Here is a 16,655-nt window from a genome sequence, read left to right on the forward strand (position 1 = left end):
CATAATTACCGGAAAATCGTATAGCTCGTTTTCTTTGATGTCTTACTGATACATCTAGAATTATAATTGTATCATAATTTCTTCGATACATTTCAACAGTTGCTGAATTTGGGAAGTAACCATTAACATCTAGGTCTACGGCAGTACTGATTTCGCGTTGATTTAATTTTTCGACCAATTTGGCAGTATACGTGCGTTTAGGAAAGCGTAAATATTATTTTAAAAAATGAAACTATAAACGGCCCGAGGTCTGGAAAGTTACACAATGAGCTTCACCTTCACATATGCGTGTAGTATTTACACAACAATCCGAATAGTAAAAAGCAGCCCAACACGTCGGTTTCTATCACTTGATGAACCTTATTTGTTTTTAACATGTGGCTAGTCGCCACATGCACACACATGTACCCTCTTCCAGCGAGGGGTCGAAGGGGTTAACGCCAGCTCTGTCCTGCGGGGGGCGCTGTGAGGGCGGCGTGTGAACTCAGCACGACGTGCCGCCCGGGGCGTGCTGTGAGTCTGCCACTGAGGAGAAGGGAAGCGGCGGCTGCGGACCGGGAGTCGTGGCTCCACTTCCGAAAGACTAGCGGGCTGTGATTACGGGGCTGCGGCTGGGCAAACAGTCTAGTGTTTATGTCCTCCGCCCGGACGGCTTGCATCACTCTAAGCGGAGGTGAGTGTATCGGAGACACGCTACCGGTCGGTGTCTAACTAAAGTTGCTTCGTGTATAAGTCCGAGTTATACGATTAACAGACGTTATTAGTTTGCATGCGTTAAAATCAGAATTTTATTGCATGTCAGATTAAATCAATGAGACATTTTTGCTGCTTAATTAGTCAATAGGTGAAGCTCAGATGCTGAGTTTCTTACACAGGTCCAGACCGGCGTTCCATTGTTTTGGTACGGCGGGTATGGCATTGTTGCCCAGGTGCCACACATTAAGCATGCGTCTTAGTTGACCGAGCCCTTCCCGAACCGAGTTGTCGCCAACACTGGGCGGCTGATGCGACGGGATATTTAACGTCTGGGACTCGGAACAAGCAGCTCTAACAAAGCCTATACTGACGATCTGGCGCTGCCTGGTCGAACCGAGCCGGCGACACTGCGCTTCGGACCGGCGACACTGCGACCGACCCCGAGCCCGCCCCGTATCTGCGTGGCGGCGCCGCCTGTCCCGGTTTGGTCTCCTGCGTCTCGCCGCCCCGGGTCCAGGCTGCTAGTTTTGCTTATTCACAAAGTGGAGTTTGCACACAAATTTAAAAAAAATCTAACGTTACTTTGATTTTTTTTGTTTTTTTAAGTTTTGACATGCATCAACCGCAAATCTTGAAAAGTCAATATGACATATCAAAGATCCCGCACATGCGTTTTACTCCGTGGATTCGTCTATGCAGACAGAAATATAGCCGTAAATAGAGGCACCCGTATGAAGCCGAAGCGGTCACCCGGCGATCCGACTACCCGGGGATGCGCAGCCTGTCTGCTCCCTCCCGCTGCAACCCGCTCATGGGCTTTTCATGAGGTGGGGGAAGCAAATCCGCTCTTTTCCCCATTCCCCAGTGTTGTTAAATGATCGAGGACTGGGAAAATACCACACGCAGGGCGATTTGCAAATGGACCTTCGAGGAATCGCGTGCTTTGCTTAAAAGATTTTTTTATCGGCCACGCCTCCAGGATAATAATAACAACAACAACAACAATAATAATAATAATAATGAAACCTGGATATTCAGTGAATATTCGGAGATCCTGGAGCCATATCATATTTAAACTCTGTAGGATTGACACCGTTGAGTATTGTATAATGATTACTGAAACACATTCCCAAATCAAACCTTTATAATCAGCCTCTGCACCCAAACTGGTTTCCTGTGTTCGGTGTACAAGCAGACCTCGTTAAATTTAATTAAATGTAGGCTTATTTAAACGGTTACAGCAGCACCCTGACCATTCAACACTGCCAGCTGAGTTGTTTTGAATCTTACATTTAACGATGACACTTTCTTAAACCTCTGGCATACATGCAGAAATGAAACTGGAGTTTCTCTGACCAGGGACCAACCACCATCACACGTGTCTGAAATTAGGGTTGAAAGCTCTTGCCGCTGCAGTAACCTTGATTGATTTTACAGCTTTCCCCACTGCTTGAAGCATACTAAGTTATACATTTGCTTATTGAGATGTCTGTCTTGGCCTCCTGTTTTAAATTCATAATCCGGCTGGTCTCTAGATGCAGGGATAGGATATAGTGTCGACTTTTAGAGAACTTCCCTTTGAGCTGAAACCTAGATCTAGAAGAGCCTTATTTTGTATGATCTCAGTAGATCAGCCCTCAGCTACAGGATTTGTGTGTAAATTCAATCTGGACGAATTTTGGGAACTGATGCACATAAAACAATTGGGGTTGTACACAGATTTCTGATGATCCGTCCCGGCCGGCGTAGACTGATTGGTCCTGGCAGATTCCCCACTCTGCTGAGTCTGTGGGCTCGCCTGCCCCCCCCCCCAGACAGGAGCATCTCGTCTCTAATGAGCTTGCGGGGGCTGATCTCGCAGCCACCATCTCCTGCTGTCTGCCCCCCCCCCCCCCCCCCACTGGCCCACGACGTCTCACAGCAAACCGGTTTCAGCCTGCCGCATTTAAGGCTGGGTTCTCTCGCCACCCTTGGGAAGCGGGAGCCGACAGGTGAGGGCCCCGGTCACTGGTGATCTCGTCGGCCTGTTTTGAAACCATAATTGCCTTGGGGGGGCGGGCGCTCATTTGTAGGTTAACGGGTAACTATGTGGGTGACGAGGTCAGCGGCAGCGTTATGCGTCATCGTGGAGAAGACTCTTATTTTGGAAATGGGCTGCCCTTCCTCTAGGGGGTGCTGTGAGAGGACCTGGGCACATATGGTCATCCGTTGAGTGAGAGCAGTGACATACGATGTGGACACCCGTATTGGGGTCACCCTGGAGCCGCCTCCAGTACAGCAGCAGATGTTCACTTGAGCAGTTGTCCTAGAAGGCCACTTTGGACAGACGGCATGTCCTCTGGGCTATCCGGGTCAGAACATGGGCACTGCACACTCGACCCCTGAAGGTGTGAGGAGGTGGTTTTGATCTCCGAGCTGCAGTCCTGCCCTAGAAAATAGGCTGCTTCGTTTAAGAAGTCCTGAGTCACTTGAAGATGGAAACGTGAGCTCAGCTAAAGTTGGAGGCCTGGTGGGCCGTGCTCCCCCAGGCCTCGTCCTGAACGGGACACCCCCAGTGCAGAAGCTGGAGGCCCGGTGGGCCGTGCTCCCCCAGGCCTCGTCCTGAACGGGACACCCCCAGTGCAGAAGCTGGAGGCCCGGTGGGCCGTGCTCCCCCAGGCCTCGTCCTGAACGGGACACCCCCAGTGCTGAAGCTGGAGGCCCGGTGGGCCGTGCTCCCCCAGGCCTCGACCTGAACGGGACACCCCCAGTGCCAAAATAATCCATTATCCTCTGCTGTCTTCCATAACTGGATAAGAGGATCCAATACCAAGAGAATCGCATTTTAAAATACTTAATGATATATATTAAATGAAGTTGTAATGATATTGTAATGCATCAACACACCCATGTAAAGCACCTTGGGGTGACTCTGTTGTGAAATAAAAATAAATTGAATTGAATTGAATATTCTTGCTCATTCCTGTCTTCTGGGGAAATTGTTATTCCATGATTGTTTTTATTACCAATTATAATCCACCAAAATGATATTTAAATAAGCTTTCAGTTATAAATCTGAGCATTTTCTTTTTGTAGTAATAGGTTAGAAATCCTCTTTGGTGTTCTGTCTGTATACAAAGTTACAGCGACCAGACTTGCTGTTAATGAAATAAATCTTTGCTGCTATTTTTTTCTGGAAGGTGCCATAAGGAATGTGTTTCTTTGGCTTTGACGTCAATGGATTTGGGCAACAGTGAGTGTAAAATCAAAAATGATGGGATAAACACGGTGGGTTAGTTGTGTGTAATGATCGGGATATCAGGGGATCTGTCTTTACCTAAGAATTACATTTTTTTTTCTGTAAGACAGTAAAACACTTGCTTGTTCCCCGGGATCTCAAAGCCAGCTGGGAGATTTAATCCCTACATGGGGTCTTGTGGCCGAGAAAAATAAATATTGATTATTCGTTTAAAAAAAATAATAAACAGCAGCACCGTTAAATGACAGCGATAATTAAATGGATAATGCTGAATGCTAGTGCACGTACTCGCTAGGACGTCATTTTGAAGTACAGCCTCAGACAGCATGTCACTCCTCTCCTGTCTCTGCTCCACATTTGTTTGCCTTAATGAAATCTTGTTTAACATTCAGTCAAACAAAACTGTAGACAGCCGGTGCAAGCAAACGCCATTGCAGTGCAGGAAGCAGCGAGGCAAATCAGGGTTTAAGCTCAGTACCTTGCGGCACGCTATTTAAAAACCCGCCCAAACTAACCAGTGTCATCCCCCCCCCCGTAGCCCAGGTAAGCATCCTGGGGTCGAGTCCCAGCGATCAGCTGCATCAGTCGTAACCTCATCTCTGTTTGTTCTCACAGTGGTGGCCGTGCTGTAAGATATACGGGGGACCCGGACTTGTATGGGAACACGGGAGGCCAAAGGGGAACTCCTCACCAGGAAGACCGGGAACGAGGCCCTCCTTCGGGGCAGACTTTGGAGAGGTCCCTGGCTACGCTTCATGCCTGTGACTGATGGCTCCACCCCCCTGTGCCCCTCTCCCCCAGTCTTCCGCAAAAGCCTGACGTCATTGACTGGTCAGGCCTGCTGATTTTCGGCCCTGACGGGGGATTTACTGAGAAGGCGAAACTCAAACACTGAAAGCCGCCCCCCCCCCCATCCGGAGGAGGGAGGACCGCTTGGGATCTTCCTCACCGCTGGGGCAGCTTTTCTGTTCACGGTGGCGGATATGAGCTGAGTGGAGGAGCAGGTGCTGCAGAAGACAGGCCAGATCCTAGAAAAGCCCAGCTCTGCTGCCGGTCTCAACCCCTAATCGCATCTAATCTGGACCTCTGAACACATTTCGGTTAAGGATCACCCAGAACCAAGGAGGGAGGGAGAGGGGGCTGGGGAGAACGTTGCTGCAGCATAGACTCCTGTGACCAACCAGCAGGGCGGCGACGTGGGGAGCTCTCTGGCTTCCTGGGGCTGAAAGGCTGGGGTCGGATCAAAGTCCGGTGTGCTGAGAAGTGGTGTCTGGAGCTACCCCGGGAAGGGGGGGCACTCCGTCACCATGGGGAAATCCAACAGCAAGCTGAAGCCTGAGGTTGTGGAGGAGCTGACCAGGAAAACGTACTGTGAGTACCCAGTCCATCTCTCAATCTCCTTCCCTCTCGATCTCTCTCCTTCCTTCTCTTTTTCACTCTCTCTCTGTCTCTCACTCTCCTCCCCCCTTATTTTCTGTTGGTCTCCCTCCTGTGTGGTGTACTGTAAGCACAGTTTACAAACATGCAGTAGGTGGGACTCCACCCAGTTTGATCTAATAGGAACCAGGTGACCTAATGAATGAGAAGTGGGTTACACCAGTCTGATTGGCAGCAGGTTGGTCCCGCCCACCTTGGGTTTGCCATCTCTGTATGGAAGGGGGGGGGGGGGGGGGCTTTTGTGCAGATCTTGATTTATTGCTGATCTCTGTTTACGATCTGGGGTTGTTTTTAGTGCGCTATGATGTCATCTTGCTTATTCTAGACCGGGTGCCAGTTTAATCACACATTTAAAGTGAAATGAAGATGAGTAATAAAACATCAAGAAGAAGTTTCAACAAAATAGCAACTTCAATGTTTGATTTTTCCGCTTGTGCTTTCTGTTCCTCCAAAACATAAATGGCCGCCATTTTTACGGTAATTAACTCATCGCTTGTGTCAGTTGATTCGCGGACCATTTCCCGTGTGGCCAAAGAGTAGCTGCAATTGCACCACACAGATTACTGTTTGTCTAAACTGTCACTGCGCCCGTTTTCCAAGAACTCAATTATGTTACCGCCAGTGGCGGACACGGTATCCATGGTGACGGCGGTGTTTAAGAAGGCCTCAGTTTAGGTGTGACTGAAAGGTCTCACCCCGTGTTTTCCTGCTGAAGGACGGCCATGCCCCTTCTGTGCGGTCCCGGCGTGTTAGGTGACCCGGTGTTCCTCTCGCTGTGTGCTGTGTGGGGGAAACAAAACGTGAGGCTGCCCCTGCAGGTCGGCGGTGTGCGGCGCATCCTAGACCGAGCGTGGGTGAGCCATGTCCTTGAACATCCCCCACCAATGGTTATTGATCCACCTGCCATCGTAGCTGTTCAACTGCGCTTGTTATTTGAAGAATGTGCCGCCTTCATCTTGGTAAATTAGTGGCTGATTATAAGGTTGGTTTGAATCCTGCGTGCCCTTAACTCCCCCCCCCCCCCCCCAAATATGGAGGGGGGAGTAAAATTAAAATAATCGGATTTACAGCTGGTGGCTGCGGATGTGGGTGTGTGGCTCACGCATGCGGATTCACAGTGGAGCGGCCAGGGATGATTAGGCGGAGCCTGCAAGGGGCCTAATCTGCATGTTTAAAATCAGCCCGCAGGATTTGTTGGCCTTGTGTATATGCAAATCAGCTGGCCTCCAGATGAGATCAGTAATCAGGCCGCACGTTACCCGAGAAACTGCTAAAGCGCCCACCATGTGGGGGGTCCTCCCAGTGTGGAGGAAGTCTGCTAACATGGCACAATGGTAGCCTGCCCAGCATTGCCCAGACGGGTTATTGTGTGTGTGTGTGTGTGTGTGTGCGTGCGTGCGTGCGTGTGTGTGTCTGTGTGTGTGTGTGTGTGTGTGTGTATACCTGAATCCTGACATACTGTATACTTTTTTTTGCAGATCTTGTTTTTTTGCTTAACACTCTCGCTGAAGATGTGAGCTTGCCGACTTACTAGCTAACAGTTAAGGACGTGGCGGTTTTCTGTCGTAGATCTAGAAGGCTTTTGCTGTTGTACCTTTGAAGAGTGTAATCGGGGAAAATTTTTGGAAATTTAGGAAAGTTGGCAAAGCATCAGATACTAGTTAGGCAGTGAGAGCTGGCTGCAGTGAGAGCAGTAATCAGCAGTCGGGAGATGTTATGGTACCCACCACCCGTGTTTCCCTGGGGGAAGGTGGGGGGGGGGGGGGCGGCTGGCATCTGCCCGCAGGGTGGGGTTGATTGGCTTGTGTCAGGGGTGGCCGGCTGTCACATGCGTTAGGGAGCCAATCTGAGAGACAGGTTGTCAATCTGCAGAGTGTTGCTGCAGCCCCCCCTCCCCTCAATCGTATTCTGCCCCTCTTTCCTGCGTTTCCCCCCCTTTGGTCGTCCACCAGCCGCTTGCTTTTGCTCTGTGACTCTGCGCTGTGAATCCGTTGTTCTGTGCTCTGAAACTCACCCACCCTGACTACTCAGGACGGTCTCCTCAGTCAGTGTCAGTCCCCCAACTCCCCCCCCCCCCCCCCCCCGCTTCTGCATCGTGACTCTGCGCTGTGAATCTGTTGTGCTCTGTGTCTCACCCAGCCTGACCGCTCAAGTAGGCCTCCTGTCTCACCCAGCCTGACCGCTCAAGTAGGCCTCCTGTCTCACCCAGCCTGACCGCTCAAGTAGGCCTCCTGTCTCACCGTCCCCCCACCCATCACTTTCCAGTCCCCCTCCTGTTTTATTTCCGTTCCCTACCCCCCCACCTCATTATTCCAGCTTGCCGGATGCTCTAGCTTGATGTTTGACATACTCTATCAGCCAGTCAGCAATCTTGAGGGTGGGGGCTTCAACCCCCCCCCCCCCCAAAGCTACTTTCATGAATTTATAAAACTGAGCTTCTGTAATTGTCTAAGCAGCAGCTAATGATGATGATAGTGATGAAGAGAACCTGACACCCACCCCCCCCCCCCGAGGTGACACCTGTCACCCCCTCTGAGGCTCTTCGTTGTCAGCGCCCCCTGCAGCCTGGCGGTTTTTGGTAGCAGGTTTATATCGTTAACATTCAGTGGTGGTGTGTCTCTCAGCAGGTTATGAGTCTGTGGCCACAATCAGAAGGTCGCTGGTTCAAACCTCAGGGTCGGCAGAGTGATGTCACTGTTGGGCCCTTAAACTAGGCCCTCAGCCCCCAATTGCTCACAGGTTTTATTTTTTAACTAAACCAAATGCGTATATCTTAGAGCACATGATTTATTTGAAGTCTGATCGTTTCAGCCTTCCGCGATTGACTCGACTGGGCCAGGCGCTGATCCAGGGCTAAGCGATGCAGACTGCTCAGCGACGCAGACTGCTCAGCGTAAACATTAAACAGCACTGTGGTCTGCGGCCAGCGGCCTTTTCCTGGTCTTCTAACCTTCCGCATTCAGCCGCTCGACCACGCGTGACTCTCTCCTGCATCATTAATCTCCCGAAACAACTGCCTGTGAAAATGGACCACCTCTTTGCACCCCAGCACGATGTCTCTTTATTGGAAAGGGGGGGGGCGGGGGGCAAATGAATGGAGGGGAACGGCGAAGAGCTGTGCCTTTTTCAATTAATCCGCTAAATGGAGTGTGAAATGTAGTGGAGCAAACCGCTTCACCCAAATGTCGAGCAAATTTTTTTAATGAGACGGGAAATTCACTCGTTTGCTTGTCACTGTTACTACTTAGTTGTCAGACGAATTGGTTCCTGACCTGCGCCAGATATTATTAAACCAAAACTGCATTTTTAGCATCTTTCTTTGGCCTATTTGAACTATATTGTGCCTTTAAGTATGATGGAAAAACATGTTAATGTCATATCTAAAGGATGCTATATTGACGTTATACTAATATAAATAAAGCACTAAAAATATTATATGAAAAGTGGTTTCTATACTCCCTCTATATTTATACTCCCTCAATACTCCCTCTATATCTATACTCCATCTGTATTCCCTCTATATCTATACTCCTATACTCCCTGCTTACACAAAAACCTTTTGCTCTTAAAGGGACATTTGTATTTTTTCTGTCGCATGGGTAGGTGTGCTGTTAACAGTGGGTTAGCTCTTAGCTTGTCCCCCCAGGGGTTCTGGAAGCAAATGTATAACTGCTGCAGTTTTACTGTGGGCTGAAATGGTGGGATATTAAGAATATTATATCAAATATGTTTGACAGACCCCTTTACATCTAATCCCGAGCTTAGAAATAATTACTTGCTGTGAAGTGTCGATGGTTAATGAAGCTTTTATAATGTAGCAGTTTGTGGAAATGTAAATTATCTGATCTCTGAAGAAGGTTTATTACTCTAAAAATTGATATTGATTGTATATCTATTATTATATTTGTCATGTTAATGTTTTCTATTAGTCATATTTTAAACCTGAAACCCAGGCCTGCTGTTAATCCGTTTAGCTCTGCTGGGGAAATGGCTCAGGATAATCAGTTAAAGTCATTTCCCCTTAAATTCAGACCTGAGCACCGCATGAACATGAGGTCGACCATCTGCTAGTTTTATAAATGCAGGAGTAAAGTCCACTGATCGGGGTTGGGGGGTAGGTTTCTGTTCACACACTCTGAAGACTGACTACCAGTAGGTGGGGGTGTACACTCCACAGACCAGGCCCCCAAAGATCCAAAAGAAAGGAGAACGAGCTGATTCTTTTTCTGTCCGGAAAATGGGCCATTCAGGCCCCGGAGTATTAAATGAAGGATAATGGAGGAGGACAGCCACCCCCACCCCCAGCTCTTCCTGTCTGTTGTGGTCTGCATGTCTGCAGACATCAGCGCCAGCGTGTCACCGGGGTGACCTATGCTGCGAGATGGGACCGGACCGGATCGGACCGGACGAGTCTGTCCGGCTTGCCTCCCGCTTGGTCAGCGCCTTGCTCCAAACCAGACCATGCCAAAGACCCAATTACCCTCACACCCCACAGAAGAAGCTATCTGTCCCCCCCATCCCCACAGTTTTTTGCGTCCTCCCCCAACCCTGACTGGTTTGACGTTAATGACCATGGACAGCGCTTGTAATCATGTAATGATGTCATTAACACTGCCTGCATCATACCGTCCAGAGACAGGAAGCCTGAGGCCGCCGATGCAAGGGATGTGTTGATTAAACGAACCCCCCCCCCCTTCCAGTGACACCGCCGGTTCCTGGTTACTGGCCCTGTCTCCGGATATCTGCATGCCGGGTGCCGCGTCTGCCTGCAAGCACTCGGTTGACGCCCAGATTCAGGACCTGGTCACACCCATACATGGTGTGTGTATCCAAGTATCGCTCTGTCCATCATCCTGTCTATTGCTCCATCCATCTCGCCATCCATCTGTTTTCCATAATCGCTATTGTGGGCTTGGCAGCCAATCCCCGGAAAGGTGAAGCAGGACGACCCCTCCCTCTCCTGGATGGGATGTGTCCCGAACCCGTTTTTAGTGTATTTCATTCATTAATGCCATTAATGTCACAGAGTCTGTGTCAGTCGGGTCACAGCAGTGAAGGAATAGTCACTAGATGAGAGGAGAGCATGTTTTAATGGCTCCTTTCATTGGTTGTTATTAGGACGCTTTGGCAGGCTTCTGCAGTGGAGAGGCTTTAGGGAGCATGAGCCAATGACTGGGCGGGGGGCACTACAAGCTCCGTGTCTGGCTGAAATGATTATCTACACGTTAATACACCCATTAAGTTTATTTCAAATAGAGATGCACGATTAATCGAGTTACATACTGGTGTCAGCTGACGTACGTTAAAAAGCAAGATAGCAACATTGGTCCAGTGTGTGAATCTTGGTCAGTATTGCTGGCCAATATTCATACTTTAGTCAATATTCATCGTTAGCAGCCCCAGAGCTAAAGATGGAATAACTAAAATAACAGAGATGATTCATTGGATGAACAACCATTTTCCGATTTCGCAGCTGATTCATCACTTAGAGCTTCGCTGCAGTCTCCCAAGTCGGCGCTGCTTCGCTGACGTCTCAGCGGCGTGTTACGTGATGTGCTCGCCACACACATCCACAGGATCTTAATGAGTAACGTCACCGGCATCAGTCTCATTACAGCTTTGCGGAGCTGAGAGTTTAACTGGTTATTGGCAATATTTGAAAAAATATGTCAGTTATTGGTGTCAGTTTTCTCATTGGTACGGCACTAAATATAATTATTGTATGTTAATACAATAATTTCGGTCCCATCCACTTGGCCGATGCGTGATTATTCCTCTTCTCCATATGGTAAAGCAGCAAGTCGTTTCCAGAACTTTTCCCTAAAATATCACCAGGTCAGATCTGCTCTATTTAGGCCCTGTTCTCATGGCTGACTGGTCGATAGATGAGAATTTTTTACCTCAGTAAAGGCTGGTGCCCCCCCTCACATATTCTTATGAGTTATTAAAGGGTATAAAAAGACAATGAATCGTTGGATGGGTTTTGTTTGGCCAAGCATCTTCACTCACTCCGGTCTAGGCTCTAGGTCATCAGTTGTCAATGAATCTCAATGATTCATCTCTCACAATTTCTCTCGTTCTCTCTCTCTCCCTTTCACTCTCTTTCTCTCCCTCTCTTCCTTTAGCTCTCATATCTCTCTCTCTTTCTCTATCTTTCACTCACTCTCATTCTGTACCTCTTTTCTCTCTGCCTGTCTTAATCTCTTGCTCTCTCACTCTCTCGTTCTTCCTCACTTTCTCTTGCTCTCTCATTCACCCTTTCTCCCTCTCCTTCTCCCCCCCCTCTTCCTCTCACTCTCACTTTCTCTCACGCTCTCTCTCTCTCTTGCTCTCTCTCTCTCAGCTCTGCCTTTCACACATTCCTGGGTTACCCCCCCTCCATAAGAGTATCGGACAATGACCTCTTGGCCATCGTGACAGTAAATGTTGGGGGTGGGGTGGCTAGCTAATGTGATGGCTGCTCGTACCGCGTGATGAGTGCAGAGGTGACAGCACTGCTTTAGCATATCAATGTGTCCTCAGGGCCTGCTTATCGTATGATGCATGTTTAAATGGCGACTGCGCAGTTCATCCCATTTGTCGTCGGCCACATGCTCCTAGGAAGTTAAATCACCTTTTGAGGAAACAGTCCATTTATCTAGTTTTACCGGTCACTAGGTTTTTCTCCTTAAGCTTCTCCGATGTCACCAGGAGAAGTTTTGGTTGAAATAGCTAAATAGGTGAATGCCTGATTTAATTAGAAAATGGACTGTAAAGTGACGTGTTCATCATATCAGAACAATGGGTCTCATTCACCAACCGTTCTTACGAACAAATTTGTTCTTAAACCCCACGTATGCACTTTTTTTTTTTACAAAGATTCTGACATTCACCAATGTTTTCTTATCTGAATTTGTTCTTAGCTAAGAACTGAATCTACGCACACTGAAGACCATTCGTATGCACATTTGAGTAATGATAGTTTGTTCAAAATAATTGGTTATAGCAGTTTTGTTCATTCTACAGTTCATAAAATGATAGTATTTTAATAATTTATAAAAGTAAAATATGAAAAATTATTTTAAAGTGTAAAAATTATTTTCATGGTAGTAACGGCGATTATGCGGATTATAAATAGGTCAGAATGTTCATTAAAAAGTGCGTACGTGGGGTTTAAGAACAAATTTGTTCATAAGAACGGTTGATGAATGAGGCCCAATGTTCTTGCAACGGGGTGTCTCCATTTAAACAGCAGCCACTCTTTCTGCTTTTTCATGCTATTGGTTCAGCAGGAAGTTAGTCTTGGGTACACACACTAATAGTGCAGGCTAAAACCCTGGGTTCCTTTAAATCAGAGCTAGATAAGATTTTAACAACTCTGAGCTATTAGTTAAGTTCTCCCCAAACGAGCTTGATGGGCTGGGTAGCTTCCCCTCGTTTGTAAATTTCTTATGTTCTTAAGCATGGTTTGTTACAAATCCTGCTGATACAGACAGTAAAGGAAATGCTGAATTATATTAGCCAGTTTGTTAATGTCACCTGTCAAATTCTGTGTCACACGTAAGAACTGGAGTGTCAGCCTCCCTGTGGGGGGACCCCCTCCCCTCCACCCCCACTCTGCAGAGTCTACCTTGGGAGACTCGAATTTTGTCAGGGGACACAGAATTTCTGGCTATGCCCCCGCTTGCAGGCTTTTATTTGATTAAAAAATGAATAATTGTGTGTTCAGCTGGCCGGCCTGTAGGGACAGAGTGAGTGCGGAGATGGAATCTCTGTAAAGAGGAGTATGAGGTCCTCTCACTGTGAGATTACCCCGCAGGTGGTGTTCTGTTGGCTACCACCACAATGTAACCTGATAGTTAATTAGTACCCAACCTACAGCAATGGTGTGTACACTGCTTAGCCAGTAATTAACCTGAAAGGGGGAATGTAACCTGTAATTTGGATCTGTGTTAAAACGCTGCCCCCAATGTACAGAAGACCTTATCCCCCATGGGGTTATGTGGCAGACTGGTCCTTTAATGCTGTCAAGCACAACTGACCTGGGAAAATCATGTGAAATGGGTGTGATCACCCTGGAAAGGCGTGGCCAATCGATGAGACCCCTCCCCCCCGGATGGGCGTGGCCAGTCCATGAGACTCTCACAGATGGGCGTGGCCTCTCAGTGAGCCCATAAGTGACTCCAGTGACAATGCAGAACAAAAAAAGAAAATGCTTTATATTTTTAATTATACAGAAATATGTAATTATATAGGTAATGAGAAATTTATAACAGATAAACTAGATTAAGACTACAGTGCAAGGAGGTATAATTATGAGGTAATATTGCAGTAAAGGTTTGTGGTTTGCGGTGTGTATCAGTATGCGTAATCTTGACAATTAAAAAAAAAAAAATTTGTGAGTAGAGGGGATAGTGAACTCTTTAACAAAAAGCCCAACTAACCCAATTGCCATTTTCTTTTTTATTCCATAACAGTCACAGAGAAGGAGGTACAGCAGTGGTAAGTGAGACCCCCCCCGTCACCCTTCTCCCAACGCCTGTGTGCTCGCCACACCCCCAGGGTGCCTCTCCTCCTGGAGGTTACCACCAGAGGTCAGGGGTGTCACACGCACACTCCCCTGCATATATACACAGGCATAGAGAACACACATAAAAGCTAGCATTCACAGATACATGCATGCATGTAAGCTTTTTGCTTTTTATCGAGTATTTTATTTTTGCATCTATTATTTGATCCTTTTCTGTGTTAGTGCTCCCATTTTATTGTGTTTTAAATTCTACCTGTCTTTGTTTTGCTAATTAATGTTATGCCTGTGCAGTGCTTTGATTAACCTGTGGTTGATTTACACATGCTATGCAAATAAATTCTGATTTGATTTGATGTTGATTTGATTTGGTTTGACTGTGATGTTGACCTAATCTGATCTGCTTACCTACGCCTTACTGTGTTCCACAAACCCCTGATGGACAGGGTCCGTCATTCCTTTCACTCAGTCCCTCTACATTAATACTGTACTTATTTTCTCGAGAGCCGAGGTGATAATATTAAATAATGGCACTGTCCTGAGGCAGGCAGCCGTATTTTTCTTGTAGGAATATAATATCATCTTGGCCCATTCCCATAATCCCTTGGTGCCAGTGGCTCATGTTATAGAGTTTCAGGTGGCCCACTGTGTCCCGGCGCTGGTTGAGGCAGTGAGTGCGCTGCCCAGCTGAAGGGCAGAGAAGGAGAGGGAGCAGGGACTGTGGTCTTGCTGGCCAGAGATGCGACTACTGTTTCCTCTCTTGCGGTTCCTGCTTTGGGGCGCCGAGGAGACACCCCCAAGCTTGTAGTTTCGCCTCCTGTTTGCCCACCATCTTGGATTCTAAGTGTGTGGCTTGGTCTAGTGGTTACGATATTCTGTGTTATGGGTTATAGGTTTGAGTCCCGTCAGTCTTGCTGTAGACTGCAGTTGTTCAGTGTACAGTGAAGGTTTGACGTTGCAAGTGTTAGGATGAACGTGGACATGCTTTTGTATCCTCGAGGGAGATATTTAACCTGAATTGCTTGGGTGGTTTGGAGGAAAGCCTTGGGTATCAGCCTATCAGCCGCTCGCTCCAGGTGGGCGGGCTGGGTTTGCGGCCCATTGCGTCCCCATGCACCACGCAGTCTCTGTTGACTGTGCCCTGCCACATGGAAACACACTACTGTGTGTGAAAAATGTGTGTGCAGCGCCCTGCCCTGCTGTGATTCTTTATCCTGTATTTTGACTTTGTCATATCAATGTAGATGTTATATCTGCCTGTTTGATGGATACTGTGCGGCCTTTGTGCCTGCAATCGGAAGGTTGTCAGTTCAAATCCCCATCTCAGCAGATTATACACATTGCTGGGCCCTTGAGCAAGGCCCCAAATCCGCCCCCTTCCCTCCCCCAGAAAAATGCCTCAGGGGGCCCGGATAAATGGCTGAGCCTGTGCTCTGATGATGGGGTAAGCGAAAACGAAAGCATTTCCATGTAGTGGCAAATGAAACATCTTTTCATTTTTATTTGTACAACTGTATAAGTTACTGAAGCAGTTCAAGTTAGATTCCTCGGTTCTCCTACCTTCCACGACTGGAACCAACAACCTCCTAAACAACTGCGCCACCTGCTGGGCATCGAGTCTGGCAAACTGCGGGTAATGTTTGCCGTGTTTACGGCTTCGAGTGTCACTCTTGGTTCTTTTGGGGCATAATGTGAGCTGGGAGTCCAGCGTTTAAGCTTCCAGTCGGAGTCATTATTATGTTAATTGAATGCTGTTAAGCGTCGGCGACACAGCCTGCCGGTAACACAGACAGCATCTGGCGGAGAGGAGCCGCAAATTGAATCATTTATTTACCGAAAGCCGTCTGTTCGTTGACAAAGTGGGTCCGACACGGCAGCAGACGCGGTGAGCCGAGGTCATATGCATCCTGAATCCTGACCAAAACAGGTGCCCTCCCCAGTCCCCCCTCTGCCCCGCCGTCTCTCCTTAATGGAGCATCTATTGAAAGCCTGCAGTTACCGCCACGAAGGCAGGTGACAGACACTGGCCCAGTGTGGGGCTGCACGCCTCTGGGCAGGTGCTACACAGGCCTTTCTTTACAGAAAACGTGCCTTTGAGCCCTGAGATGATCACCGCCACAATGAACATGGTCAGGTTCTTATTTATTTATTTTTTTAAGTAAAAGACCCAACTCACCTGCCGTCAACTTTGAGTCACGTCTCACATCAGACTTTGACTGCATGTCAAATATCTTTTTAATCTAGTTTCGCTTGGTGTGAATGAATTATTCTGCTAGCTTTTCAGAGGACATTTGTGAAGGGCCGCATGGCAGGGATCGCGCGGCTGAAGGACCACTGGGAACTGTAACCTCAGCGGGGCCTCGCGACACGAGGGCCACATCGCAGGGATCGTGCGGCTGAAGGACCACTGGGAACGGTAAACCCAGCGGGGCCTCGCGGAACGAGGGCCGCATCGCAGGGATCGCGCAGCTGAAGGACCACTGGGAACTGTAACCTCAGCGGGGCTTCGCGGAACGAGGGCCGCATCGCAGGGATCGCGCAGCTGAAGGACCACTGGGAACTGTAACCTCAGCGGGGCCTCGTGAAACGAGGGCCGCATTGCAGGGATTGTGCGGTTGAGGGACCACTGGGAACTGTAACCTCAGCGGGGCTTTGCGGAACGAGGGCCGCATCACAGGGATCGCGCAGCTGAAGGACCACTGGGAACTGTAACCTCAGCGGGGCCTCGCGAAACGAGGGCCGCATCACAGGGATCGCGCGGCTGAAGGACCACTGGGA

General features: G+C 48.4%; 1 protein-coding gene across 1 annotated transcript in view; it reads left to right on the plus strand.

The window, feature by feature from the left end:
- Window positions 1-457: 457 nt before the first annotated feature.
- The window catches only part of LOC111858776 (neuronal calcium sensor 1), a 29,790-nt gene continuing 13,592 nt past the window's right edge, over window positions 458-16,655 (plus strand). Inside the window, exons 1-3 of the mRNA XM_072707511.1 lie at window positions 458-673; window positions 4,550-5,305; window positions 13,828-13,852. Coding sequence (XP_072563612.1) covers window positions 5,242-5,305; window positions 13,828-13,852 — 89 coding nt within the window. The 5' untranslated portion in view covers window positions 458-673; window positions 4,550-5,241. The remainder of the gene's footprint in view (window positions 674-4,549; window positions 5,306-13,827; window positions 13,853-16,655) is intronic.

The sequence above is a fragment of the Paramormyrops kingsleyae genome, chromosome 2, assembly GCF_048594095.1.
Source record: "Paramormyrops kingsleyae isolate MSU_618 chromosome 2, PKINGS_0.4, whole genome shotgun sequence".
NCBI lineage: Eukaryota > Metazoa > Chordata > Actinopteri > Osteoglossiformes > Mormyridae > Paramormyrops > Paramormyrops kingsleyae.